Below are 12,494 nucleotides of genomic sequence, written 5' to 3' on the forward strand. Positions count from 1 at the left end.
AACTTAACCAAGAACCGCCTTCGAACTTTACCTTTATTCTTTGTGTCCTTGTGTGCCAAAATCTGTTCAGGAACAAGGATCTCCTTGTTTTCTTCCACTTCGGGTTGCTCATCGGGCTCCCCATCATCAGGCACATCACCTTTAAAAGGTTTCAAGAGACCACATGAAATGCATTGTGAATCCTCCAAGTGTCAGGCAGTTTTAGTCGGAAGGAGACATTATTGATCTTTTCGGAGATCTGGAAAGGTCCATAGTATCTCATACTAAGCTTTGGAAAAAACCTCTTCTTTCCCTTTTTCTTTCTCAGGCGTGTCTTCTCAAAATGTAAGAGCACCCAATCATCCTCCTTCAATTTCAAATCGGGACGATGGCTACCCGCTGCCTTTTTCGGTCGTTCTTGAGATTTCTGCAAAGCCTCGCGGACCTTGGCAAAAGCCGTGTCTAAGTCGCGCGTATACTCATCCGCTTCAAAAATCTTATCTTTCGTGCTTAAGAAGGGTGGAACCTTCGCAGCACCTTCAGAGCTCTATAATCGATGCACATTCTCCAAGATCCGTCTTTCTTCAAAACCAACAACACTGGAGAGCAATACAGTGAAGTACTAGGCTGGACAAGACCCTTTTCCAAGAGGTCTTTCACTTGGTTCATAATCTTTTCGTTATGTGATCGGCTCATACGATAAGGTGGCCGTTTCGGGCGCGTGCTTCCAGGAATCAGATCAATGGTATGATCTTTAGGACGAGCAGGTGGTAACTCGCCTGGCAGGCCCTCTGAGAAGCAAACGGCATGAGAGTGGAGAAAATCTTGGCGTTCTTTATCAAGTTGAGACATATTTGTCCTATCCTCATCACTTAACTCTTTCATAAAGATCGAGTAAACAAACAGACTGGATTTCATTAATTTAGAAATGGCCGAAGCGGATACAATAGGGACAGACTCGCCCTTTAGTTTAATGTCAAGTACAATTGTTCCGCCCTTCTTTGTAGTCAATGTCGCTTTTCTCGCCCAATAATCGACCACGGCGTTGTTCATGTGGTACCAGGGAATTCCCAAGAGAACATCACAACCTTCCAAAGGCATTATGTAAAAGTCCTCATGCCCCAAATACCCCTGACAATGCAACGGAAGTTTGCCAATGACAGGTGTAATGGCTACGTCCCTGCCGGGTGTCGCTAGAACAGCCTCCGCAAGTGGTCCCATCCGATTGGGAGTGATCTCGAGCCGCGTCGCCAATTCCGGTGAAATGAAGTTGGCCTTGGCTCCTCCATCAAAGAAGATCAGGGCCTCTTGGTCTTTCACTTTGCCCCAAGCTCGACAAAGTTCTGTACTCTCGTCCATTGTGCTGGGATCGTTACCCACACAATTTGGAACCAGTCCTGTTTTCATCTTGCCTTTTCTTCCACGTTCCTCAGCTGCTCTCGAACTCTCAGGCCTTTCGTCGTCCTTGTCATTCTGTTTTTTCTGTGCCTTTTTAGGGCACTTCGCGGAGATATGTTCTGTTTCCCATCTTCAAAGCACTTCCCCTCCCTGATGAAGCGAGCCCGCTCCTGAGGAGTAAGCTTGGGTCGTGCATCTTTCTTTTTTGAGTTGCTCTTTCTCTTTCTACTTTCATTCGTCGAAGTCTGTTCGGCTCTTTGTGTCATGACCTCATCGGTAGGATAGGTCAAACTGCCAGAGTGGATGGCAAAACCCAGTTTCGCATGACTCATCAACTCCTGAAATAGAAGCTGACTTCTGTTCCACGCAGTGATCTCGGATCTTTGTAGGTAGACCCAAGGTAAACCGCTCAATCTGTTCCCTGAACGAGGTCTTCTTGAATGAAGAGGCAGGTAGAAAAGAGCTCCAGATTCTTTCGCAATAAGCGTCCACTGTATCTTTCTTGGTCATCCGAAGATGGTTCCAAGCAGCTCGAATATTGCGTTCATACTCTCGAGTCAGCCAAGAAGAAATAAAAAGCTTCTTAAATTTCAGCCATTTAACTGGCGCAATCTTGTTTAAAAGAAGCGTGGACCACCAAGTTCGAGCATTTCTCTTAAAGTAAGAGGCAGCTCTCCGAATCTTAGAGTGCTCTGAGTAGCATCCTCCCGCGAAAGGGATGTCAAATTTTTGTACAAAAGACAGCCTTTGAAGCATCTCTATATCCCGAAAACGTGTCAAATTTGATTGACTGTTCACCTTCCTTAAACTCTCAGACTTTCTTGCTTTTATCTTCCAGAAAGTCATATTGGTTGGCTTTATAAAAATTCTTCTTCTTTGCATAAAAGTTGATGTCGTCAGAGTTTGAATTGTCCGTAGACGAGTCCTCGGTAAAACTGTCTCTCACTGGGCGAGATTTAGACTTCTTTGCCTTTTTCTTGCCCTTTCCGAAGCGTTGTTTCTTGCTTCACTTTTTGCCTTTGCAGTCTTCTTCGCTCGAGTCAGATGAGCTGGAAGAATTGTCAGAAGAAGAAGAAGAAGAACTGGGTACTCCTTCAAATCGAACACGCTTCTTCTGTTTCTTTGCTTTTTTCAAATATCAATTGACTACCCAAATAGCCCGGGAAGTCGGTGCCTTTCTTCTGCTTTTTGCCGTGTTTTTTAGCTTTGTTCTGCGCGTCAAAAAGCTGAGCAATTCGTGCATCAACCACCTCTTCTAATTCCTTCTCTGTATACTTCTTGTGAGCAGAAGGTTTCTTGAGAGCGGGTTTTGGGGGTGGTGTTGTGGTTTTCTGCCACTGCGCGTACACCTCCTGGAAAGAAGTCTCGCTCATATATTTTGCAGATTTTGGGTCCTTCACAAAATTGAGCATCATCTTTGTTGCGTCGCCGATCAATTGTTGACGCTCCATCTCTCGACGCTCCGCCTGAGTAGGCCGAGGCAGGCCATACTCCTTGCCGGAATCTTCATTGTGATCCCTTCCTGCATCTCTGGATGCAGAGGGAGTTGACCGATCCTTGCCTTAAGCCATAGGTGCCGCGGAAAACAAAATTGGGATTGGATTTCCCATAGAAGAGAAATCGGCCGTGCTCTGATACCACTGTAACAGACTTGGACACTCCAAGTCAAGAATCAACCACGACATCACCAAATAACCACTTCAAAACAGTTCACAGTTCACAATTTATTTGACACTGGCCTGGCGGAGTTCCGTGCCTAGAGATAATGGACCCAAAGATTGGTGCCCCTTTCAGTATTTCTTTTTGAATTAATTTGAGTTCAAAGTACAAGAGTGCGGGCAGGCGCTCACACTCAGACTCTGCGTCCAGATGCTCTGAGTTGTGAGAGGCCTGCTCACATATTTAAAGGTACAAGGGATGCCAAAAGCAGAGCCCAAAAGCTGAAAATCAAAAGCCTAAAAGCTTTCTAAAAATAAAGCAAGGGTTTTTCTCTCTCTTTCTCTCTTGCTTAATAAATTAAAGCAAGAGGCTTTTCTCTAGCAAATAAATCAAAGGCTTTCTCTCAATTGCGTAGAAATCAGCTCATCACCCAGCGTAGAAAATAAAGCACCAAAAGCAATGCCAAAAATCTGCTGCTGTTCTACCCTGCCGGAAATCTCGCCGCAATTTGCGGGGGTCCGTACAGCGGCCATATGTCAGCTCTCCACGTCAGCAAATCTGATTTTTTGCAGTTAGGGTTAGGGTTAGCGTTTCAGCAAATTAGGGTTTCAGATTTTAGGGTTAGGGTTTCAGCAAGATTAGGGTTTCTCCAGAGCGGGCAGCCACATCATCACTTTGTGACACCATCTTCCTCTATAGAGATATCACCTACATCTCTTGAGCGCATTAGGCTACTTGGGGATTCTATTGCTCCTTCATGTATTTATGATAGTGATGATGTTCTTGTTGCTGTGCGCATGGCATGGTTTAAGGAGAACTTTCCTCCTCTTGTATTACAGAAGAATGTAAATGTGTGGAGTTCGGGGAGGATCTTTTCAAAAACCAAGAAATATTGTACATTTTATGGACATTTATGATATCACACCTTTGTCGTGATGGGCTTTTTGTTGTTTTATCTTGAGAATGTGCCCTCGTGATGTTTATTTTAATAGACGATCATCTCTTGGAAAAAAAAAATGATAACCTCATCAAGCAATGTCCCAAGCTTAAGACGCTATAGAAGGGCAACATGGGTGTGGGCTGCAGACACTGTTGTGCAGGCTGGGCTCACAGCCTACAGGGCTACGTGGAGGGAGATCGCGAGTTCGTCATTCAGCAGCGTGCCTCTCTGTCTCTCTCTCTCTCTCTCTCTCTCTCTCTCTCTCTCTCTCTCTCTCTCTCTCAGATCTTGGCGTAGGAGTCTGGTGATCTCTATCCGTGTGAGAGACAAGGAGGGTGCATCCAGGAAGTATTGAAACCAGGAGCACATGGATACAGCCGACACAAGAGTTGGGCACGAAGATGGCCTTCTACAGAGAGCATCTTCTCCAACTCACGGAGGACGGTTTTGTGACTAGGCCTGCATACATGGATACGCACTTATCTCATGGGATACGATGCGCTATTGGGCAAATACGCACATCCTCACATCAGCTCCAGATCGAGACTGGCCGATTCCGAGGGGTGCCAGCTGGGGCCAGGATATGTCACCTATGTAACTTAGAGCCAGAGATAGAGCTGCACTACACATGTCATTGCCCGGCGTACTAAGAGATACGTGGTCGCTTCCACTGCCTGTTCAGAGAAGGTTTTGGACCATTTTCTAGAGTCATGAGATACAAGGATCAGAGATGTCTTGGATTGTTCCTGCTAGAGCTGCGCAGACTTAGGGAGAGCTTGCTGAGGACATCAGGGGAAAGACAGTCTCAAAGACGAATCACAGATTTCTTTACACCAGCTAGGGAAGAGCTAGAGGAGCAGTCATCACAACAGATCTCAGAGCCCACCCACACTAGAGGTACGTTGCTTGACCGAGCCACTAAGCTAGGCAGATCGAGACGCCCGCGAGCTCGGGGGATCTCCCACCATCGACGAAGGCTGCAGCAAAAGATACAGATCACTTTAGCTCGATATGCAAGACAGCCAAGCAGAGTACTGACCATGGAGGAGGTTGATGAGATTCGACAACGACCAATGAGAGATTTCATTTGAACAACACCACCCCCCCCCCCTCCCAATATCTTTTTCCTTAGTGTTTTTTAGTGTTAGTTCTTTGTAATTTCCGTACTCAGACATGATATCAGATTCACCAATTGTAACTTTGTGGTCTCATAGGTCATTTTGGCCTTTCGAAGATGTTAATATAACATTTCATTTCATTTCATTTCTCTCTCTCCCCGTCTGTCTAGATCTATGAGGTCTCTCGGGAATGTTCCTACGTTGTTAAAAATTCTCTTCTTGGGCTCTCCCCATTTGATCAGTTTGCTTGTGTTAAAATTCCCTCTCTAATTATATTTCTCTTTGCATGTGGCACTTTTATCACGATAGGTCATTGACATTTTAAAAGCAACGTTTGGTTGTTTACTGCCCTCTTGTTCTAAGCCTCTAGCCTGTTTTGCAACGTTTCAGCAAATTGCTGTTTTTGCAGCTTACTATATTATTGGTACTAATTGTGATGAACTACAGAACAATGTGATGCTATAGGCGTGCATCTGTACCCAAGATGCCATTCTATTTTTGACGGATTTATAAATCTAGCTGATAATTTTATTGTGTATAATTGAGGATTGATATTCATCAGAGAGTAATATCAACACCTAAATAGTTGCAGAGATTTATGGATGGCAAAGGGGCAGAGATTTCACTGTGACTTTTCTTGCCTTAAATCACCAGATTTTGAAGGACATTAACGAGCTTCAAAGTAATCATGCTTTCAGGTTCCATCATATATGTCCAGATCTGTGGCGGGTTCATATGACAATGAAGCAGTTGCTATCTTTGCACTGATCTTCACATTCTATCTCTATATCAAGGTAATTTGAAAAGACCCTGAGTGCTTTTTTTGGGGTTACATTCTTAATGTATTGCAGTTTAACACTGTAGCCTTTTATGATATTAACGTGATCAACTGACTCTTAAACTGGTTCACCCTTATTTGTTCATTGGATTGCAGACTCTTAACACGGGCTCACTTTTTTACGCTATTTTGAATGCCCTTGCCTATTTTTATATGGTAAGCAGGTGATGATGTGACGGGTCTTTTGTTTTAGAGGATCATGTGAAGAGATTTCAATTAGTATTTCTTGTGGGGCCTGCAGTATATTTTTTTATATTTTCTGCCTAATAGGTTTGCTCCTGGGGAGGCTACACATTTATCATAAATCTGATTCCAATGCATGTACTGCTATGCATTGCCACCGGCAGATATTCAGCAAATCTCTACATTGCCTATGCACCCTTGGTAACTGGCCTTTCAGGTTCCTTTTTAAAGTTTCAATTGTTCTCACTTCGGTATTACTGTTGTTGGCTAGTATGTCATGCTTATGAATTTATTGGATTTTGTAGGTCATTTTAGGGACCTTACTGGCAGCACTTGTACCTGTTGTTGGCTTCAATGCTGTCATGACTTCTGAACATTTTGCGTCATTTTTGGTGCGATTGTACATCTACATGTGAATTCTTGGAAGCTGTGCCTACGTACTGAAGTTAATCTTTAATAGATAATGTGCATATGTCATTTGACTTGTGTGACTACTGTTGATTTTTGATTTTGGAGCTAAAGTGTTCATACTTCTATATTGCGAGGCAAAAGATAGACTTTTCAAAATAGGTTTTTGACTGTTTGCACTAGGAAGTACTTTTGAAAGCACAATGTAAGAGTTATAAAATCAACATCTTGCTATTGCATTGGTGCTTATACATTCCACTTCGGGGGTGTGCAGTATGGCTTATAGAACAAGAAGAAAATTTAGAGAATCCTTTAAGATGGAGATGATGAACAAGGGGTGGCTTGTACATGTCAGCAGAATGTGACTTGATGGTTGCACTTGAAGTCATTTGGAATGTCAACTGTGTTTTAATACTGATACAAAACGAGCTATAGAATTTGTAAAGATTAAAGTTGAGGTTATCGACTTCAACAGTTTTCATTTCAATCGTAAAGAGGGGCCAGATAACAGTTGTAGTGATAGGAAATCATAGTCAATGTCTTTTTGTGTGGCTATGTGATTCAGTTCGATGTGGCTATGTGATTAAAAATTGAAAATATAATACAAAAAGCCACAGAACATTTTTATCAGAGGGTCTATATATGGTGCAAGTCTTAGACCTCCTGAATTTGGCTTATTTCTTTAGTCTTTGGTCTTTGTACCAAAGCTGTCCCTTGTCTAATATCAAGAGAAGAATTTATCCTAGTTATCTTTTTGATAGACTAGCATGGTTGAACAAATTTGTGTACTGATATGTGCTATGATTTTTGGCTGTATGTATAACCCTTAATTTGTGCTTTTGCTTTTTTATAGGTTCTAGTGATAATTCATGTCGTTGCCTTGGCATATCATGTCAAACGTCTCCTTACTCCACGAATGTACAAGGTGGCAGTTACATTGGTCATCATGGTGGGAATGTAAGTGTTTTATCGTCAATAATCAACGTTTTCTTTGGGCAAAGCAGGTACTGTGACCATTGGGCATATGGAGGATAAGTCGCTTCATCTTGGCATGTGGCAAGGCCAACTTTGTATTTTAGTAGGGGCTTGATCAGCTGACTTTTAAAGTTGGTATGCAGCTCTGCACTAATGGGACGTGTTGAGCTTCGGGTCTTCTTCTGTGACCAAGCTGTAAATGAAATGCTCTCATTCACCACCTCACATTGTCTTCTTTGCAAATGTTTCTCAAATGGCCATGGCCGAACGTCTGAGCATGTCTTCTCTTGTAACATCCTTCACTTTAGTTGGTTAGCAAGTAGGATATTGAATCGGCCAAGAGCCATGCCGAGATGTGGCCATGGGCTTGTAGCAAGATTATCAGCCTTTGCCATCAGCACCATTTACTCATCCATGCCGAGATGGAGCCGTCAGCTTATTGCAAGATTATTGATGGTTTTATCATCGTTAGTCTTAATCACAGGAAATATTTTAACAGTCTTTTGTTATTGCTGACCAATTGTTTATTCTGTAGTGAATCAATTACATTTTTTGGAATGTTTATTTTCTGTATTGCAAAATCATCTCAATGCTTTCTTCTTTTGGATGTCATATGCAGGGTAGGTGCCATCACTTTGGGTGCAATTTTGGTCACCTTGGTCGCAGCTAGCCCGACCAAAGGCTGGAGTGGTCGGAGCTTGAGCTTGCTCGATCCGTAAGTAAAATGCTCTATGAGTCTTCTTGAAACGGATTTGTTGTGGCTCCTAATCAAATATGACTGAAAGAAGAGCAACATTGGAAAGATAATTTGACTTGAAGGATTGCTTATGAGTTCTTTGAATGTCTTCCACAGAACTTACGCTAGCAAGTACATTCCCATAATAGCAAGTGTTAGTGAACATCAACCACCAACCTGGCCATCATATTTTATGGACATAAATGTTCTAGCCTTTCTAGTTCCAGCTGGGATTATTGTAAGTAAATCTTTAGTCATGCACTTTATGAATGAAAATCAAAAGATGTATGATGTGCTTGGTTGATCTCCCTTTACGGGCAATGTGTTGTAGGCCTGCTTCCTTCCACTTTCAGATTCAAGCTCGTTTGTGGTCCTCTATCTGGTGACAGCTGCATATTTTTCAGGTGTTATGGTAAGCAAAACTATGATGTTATGATTGGAAAGGAGTCTTGAATTGAGTCTTCTGGTTCTGTTTATCTTAGCATGGGATTGGGTGGTTGTGGATAGATCAGCTTTTATGGTTAAAGGGATGGTGTAAAGTGTTTTGCATTGTATTAGGGCCAATAAACCTGGGTTAAGCAAAGCAACTCTTCTTCATTCACCTGCACTTGGGACATGTAGGGAAACGAACCGACTTTTTTCCCCCCCCTTTAGGAAAGCAGGTGGACAGATGGTCTTAGTTATTGGATTGCTTCTTTTGCAATTATTTTCTAGAGTAAAATTAGGTGAACTCATGCAAAAGGGAAACGTTGATACATTCCATGTATAAAGTACGCTGGGACCCTAGAGGAATGAATATGGGAAGTATCTTGCAGGTGATATTAGTGCGAGTTTTTGACACACAGGAAAATTTTAGGTTCTGTTAGCTTGAACTTTGTGGTGCCTCAACCTCTTGACTTGAGGATGCCGTCTTTAGAACTTCTAACTCTTGCGTGGAGAATTGAAGGGCTAGTTTGCCTTTGTGTAATGGCCATATGTGAACAAATGTAACCAGAGATTCCAGTGGGGGTGTTTCCTTCTTACTGTTTTTTCTAAGTTTGATTAATAGCCTGGCAAGTCATCTGTTTGATTAATTTTAGACTTTAGACTCAGTAGCAGGTCATCTGTTCTGAGCCTTTGTTTATTCTATCATGTAGGTTCGGCTTATGCTCGTGCTTGCTCCAGCAGCTTGTATCCTGTCGGGTATTGCACTTTCAGAGGTGTTCACCACCTTTACCCGTTCATTGAAGTACCATGCTCCTTTGCCACCTCCTCAAGGTTCACAAGATATGGTGGGTAGCTAATAGTGCTGAATTTTTCAAAGTTATGGAGGTTCATGAAGCTACATCGGCCCTTTGCTGACCATGTTTTGTCCTAGTATAGATAAAGGACAAGGAGTTTTTACAAACTCAGCTGTCAACTCTGAACTCAACAATCAATGATAAAGCCAAGGAAACTCCAGGTGATAAGGGAGGAAAAGAAGAGCTGAAGGAGAGATCATCAAAGCGCAGCAGGAAAAAGGAGAAAGAGAGAGAGGTCTCACAAAAGGCCACAGATGTTGACAAGAAGAAAAGGCTTCTAGGTTTACCATTTGAGGCATCAGCTCTTGGTATTGTGCTACTTGTCATCCTCGGGAGTTTCTACGTGGTATGTAATGTCTTTTATTGAGAAGTTTTGTTTGAAATTTCCAGAAATGGTAAGGTCAATTTATGCTGTTATCATCATTATTGTGTAAAATGTAGGTTTATGTGAGAATTCTTTTGCAGGTACATTGTGTATGGGCAGCAGCTGAAGCATATTCAGCTCCATCCATCGTTCTAACCTCACATACAGGGGATGGTGGACTCCATGTTTTTGATGACTTTCGAGAAGCATATGCGTGGCTACGACACAACACTGAGGAGGATGACAAGGTTTGCTTCAATTACGCTGTTGCTTGGCTGACAGTTCAACATTTTTCTCTTAATGCATTGACCACAGATATTTTTCTTTGCAAAGATCAGGTGGCCTCATGGTGGGACTATGGGTATCAGACAACCGCGATGGCCAACCGGACAGTGATAGTAGACAATAATACTTGGAATAATACCCATATCGCGACTGTGGGTACAGCCATGTCATCCCCAGAAAAACAAGCATGGGAGATTTTCCAGTCGCTTGATGTGAAATATGTTTTTGTAGTCTTTGGAGGTATCTGATTGTATGGTGATCTGTTCAAATATTTGTGATGCTTGTCAATTTTTGCTGGATAATATTGAAGATACTTGTCAATTTTGGCTGGACACTCAATCCTCTCATACTGGTTATCCCAGGACTCGTAGGCTATCCGAGTGATGATATCAACAAATTTCTTTGGATGGTACGCATAGGAGGGGGAGTGTTTCCACACATCAAAGAACCTGATTACTTGGTAAGTAGATTCTAAAGATCTCTCTTTTATGCCAAATGTCTCCAAATTAATCTCACCAAGACTAGGTTATGTTTGACAGAGAGATGGCACTTACAGAATTGATGCTCAGGCCACACCAACTATGTTAAATTGTCTCATGTACAAGCTCTCATACTATCGGTAAGGTTTTTTGTCGTTCCAAAGCATGTCCTTTGGCCTGCTGGTTCTGGGCTTCAACTGACAAGATTTCCCATGATGAGAAACAGGTTTGCTGACTCATCAATGGATGGAAAAGGCTATGATCGTGTGAGAAGAACAGAGATAGGGAAAAAGAATTTTAAGTTGACACACTTCGAAGAGGTTTGTGCCAATGCAGATGATAGATGCAAAATCCATTTCCTACATCATTAGTTGCAGACTGACATTCTCTGCCTGCAATGCTGAATGATAAAAATGTAGGTATTCACAACCCATCACTGGATGGTGCGTATTTACAAGTTGAAGTCGCCTAGAAACCTAATCAGGGGCAAGACTAAGAGAAAAGGAAAGCTGGTATGTTTTTGCTCTCTCTTTTTGGCCTGCTAGGGGCAAAGGCCTTGGTGTTTGGTTGTGTTTTTAAGCTTTGGAGATGAGGAAATGATGGCTTTAAGTGGGATACCTTTAATTCATTGTTTGTTTCTTCAGTGGTAAATCTTGAGCTTGAAAATTCAAAGGTGTTCATTGTCTTTGCACTCATTGCTTCAAGCGCCGCCTCTCTGTCTCTCTCTCTCTCTCTCTCTCTCCTGAATTTACTTTCTTTGGTTTCTTTTCTTTTTACGTTTTTTAAAACACAATTACCTTTCATTTGTTAAAGATGACATTGCTTTGCTTTCTATCATTTGTTCATTTGTTAATCATCAGAGGCAGGCAATGTTAAATTTTTTAGCATTTCTTATGCTACTTTATCATGTAGCTTCTGCTTAGCATTGCACCAACCTAACTCATTTCTATCTGCAAATTTTCTGAGGTGGTGCAACGCCTAGATTCTATTCAATATATTTCTCAGTCGTGAGCACATTCTTAATACACCATAAGAGAGTAGAGGATGTAGTTCTATTTGCAGGAATTTAATCATTAGTGAAATAACAAAAAAATTGATGCTTTTGTGGCTTTTTGTCGGTCTGTTCAGGCTGCCAAGGCTCCGAAGTCGGTAAGCAGCAAAAAGCAGCCACGAAAGAACCCCTTTTGAGCTTGGGGCTTGCGTATTCGAGTTTAGAGTGTGCGGATTTTACCCGAAGAAATCAAAGAATTTTGATTTTCGTGATCAAAGAGGCGTCTTTTGTAAAGCTGTGCTACTTGTAATGGCGGCAAGAGGAAGGGCAGCGATACAAGAACTGTTCTCAATGTTTGAGCCCGAGCATGAGTCCTCTTACACACAGATATGAGTGACATGAGTAGAGCTCTGTTTGTAAGATTCCAGGAGCATCTCCTTTTAAGCTCACAGAGCTACAAATTTTGTTATAATTGTTCAAGCTCGTGACCTTCGGCTACAATTCATTTTGATCAAATCAAGGGCAGGTGCCCTGTCCATTACTGCTGGTGTTGTGTACAACTCCATCACTGCCGGTGTTGTGTACCAGTCGAAGAAAAATCATTTTCATGGTTGTAAGGTTGTGAGATTATCCGTTGTTGGTCTCCATGTTATGTGAATGCAGGGGCTATATAAATTATGGGGGTGTGTTAATTTGAAGGAGGTATTGCATTTCATCAGCAGATTTTGTAGGAAGCTTTGTGTGGGTGTTGGGGAAAAATCATTCTCCTCAACGTACATTCTTAAGGAAATTTCAGAAAATTGACCTAATCTCTCATATGTTTACTTTATTTTGTGTAAACTTTAGGAGGATTGTGTCCCT

General features: G+C 42.1%; 1 protein-coding gene across 1 annotated transcript in view; it reads left to right on the plus strand.

Moving 5' to 3' along the window:
* STT3A (staurosporin and temperature sensitive 3-like A) overlaps positions 1 to 12,278 on the plus strand; it is a 32,170-nt gene extending 19,892 nt beyond the window's left edge. The window contains exons 7-23 of the mRNA XM_086499595.1: positions 5,793 to 5,888; positions 6,029 to 6,088; positions 6,203 to 6,316; positions 6,421 to 6,507; positions 7,377 to 7,480; positions 8,118 to 8,213; positions 8,352 to 8,472; positions 8,566 to 8,646; positions 9,371 to 9,505; positions 9,597 to 9,860; positions 9,980 to 10,126; positions 10,217 to 10,403; positions 10,526 to 10,623; positions 10,703 to 10,782; positions 10,869 to 10,962; positions 11,062 to 11,154; positions 11,771 to 12,278. Of these exons, the coding sequence (XP_086355721.1) occupies positions 5,793 to 5,888; positions 6,029 to 6,088; positions 6,203 to 6,316; positions 6,421 to 6,507; positions 7,377 to 7,480; positions 8,118 to 8,213; positions 8,352 to 8,472; positions 8,566 to 8,646; positions 9,371 to 9,505; positions 9,597 to 9,860; positions 9,980 to 10,126; positions 10,217 to 10,403; positions 10,526 to 10,623; positions 10,703 to 10,782; positions 10,869 to 10,962; positions 11,062 to 11,154; positions 11,771 to 11,830 (1,917 nt within the window). The 3' untranslated portion in view covers positions 11,831 to 12,278. The remainder of the gene's footprint in view (positions 1 to 5,792; positions 5,889 to 6,028; positions 6,089 to 6,202; positions 6,317 to 6,420; positions 6,508 to 7,376; positions 7,481 to 8,117; positions 8,214 to 8,351; positions 8,473 to 8,565; positions 8,647 to 9,370; positions 9,506 to 9,596; positions 9,861 to 9,979; positions 10,127 to 10,216; positions 10,404 to 10,525; positions 10,624 to 10,702; positions 10,783 to 10,868; positions 10,963 to 11,061; positions 11,155 to 11,770) is intronic.
* The last annotated feature ends 216 nt before the right edge of the window (positions 12,279 to 12,494 follow it).

The sequence above is a fragment of the Adiantum capillus-veneris genome, chromosome 25 (genome assembly GCF_014529385.1).
Source record: "Adiantum capillus-veneris isolate H3 chromosome 25, ASM1452938v2, whole genome shotgun sequence".
Lineage (NCBI taxonomy): Eukaryota > Viridiplantae > Streptophyta > Polypodiopsida > Polypodiales > Pteridaceae > Adiantum > Adiantum capillus-veneris.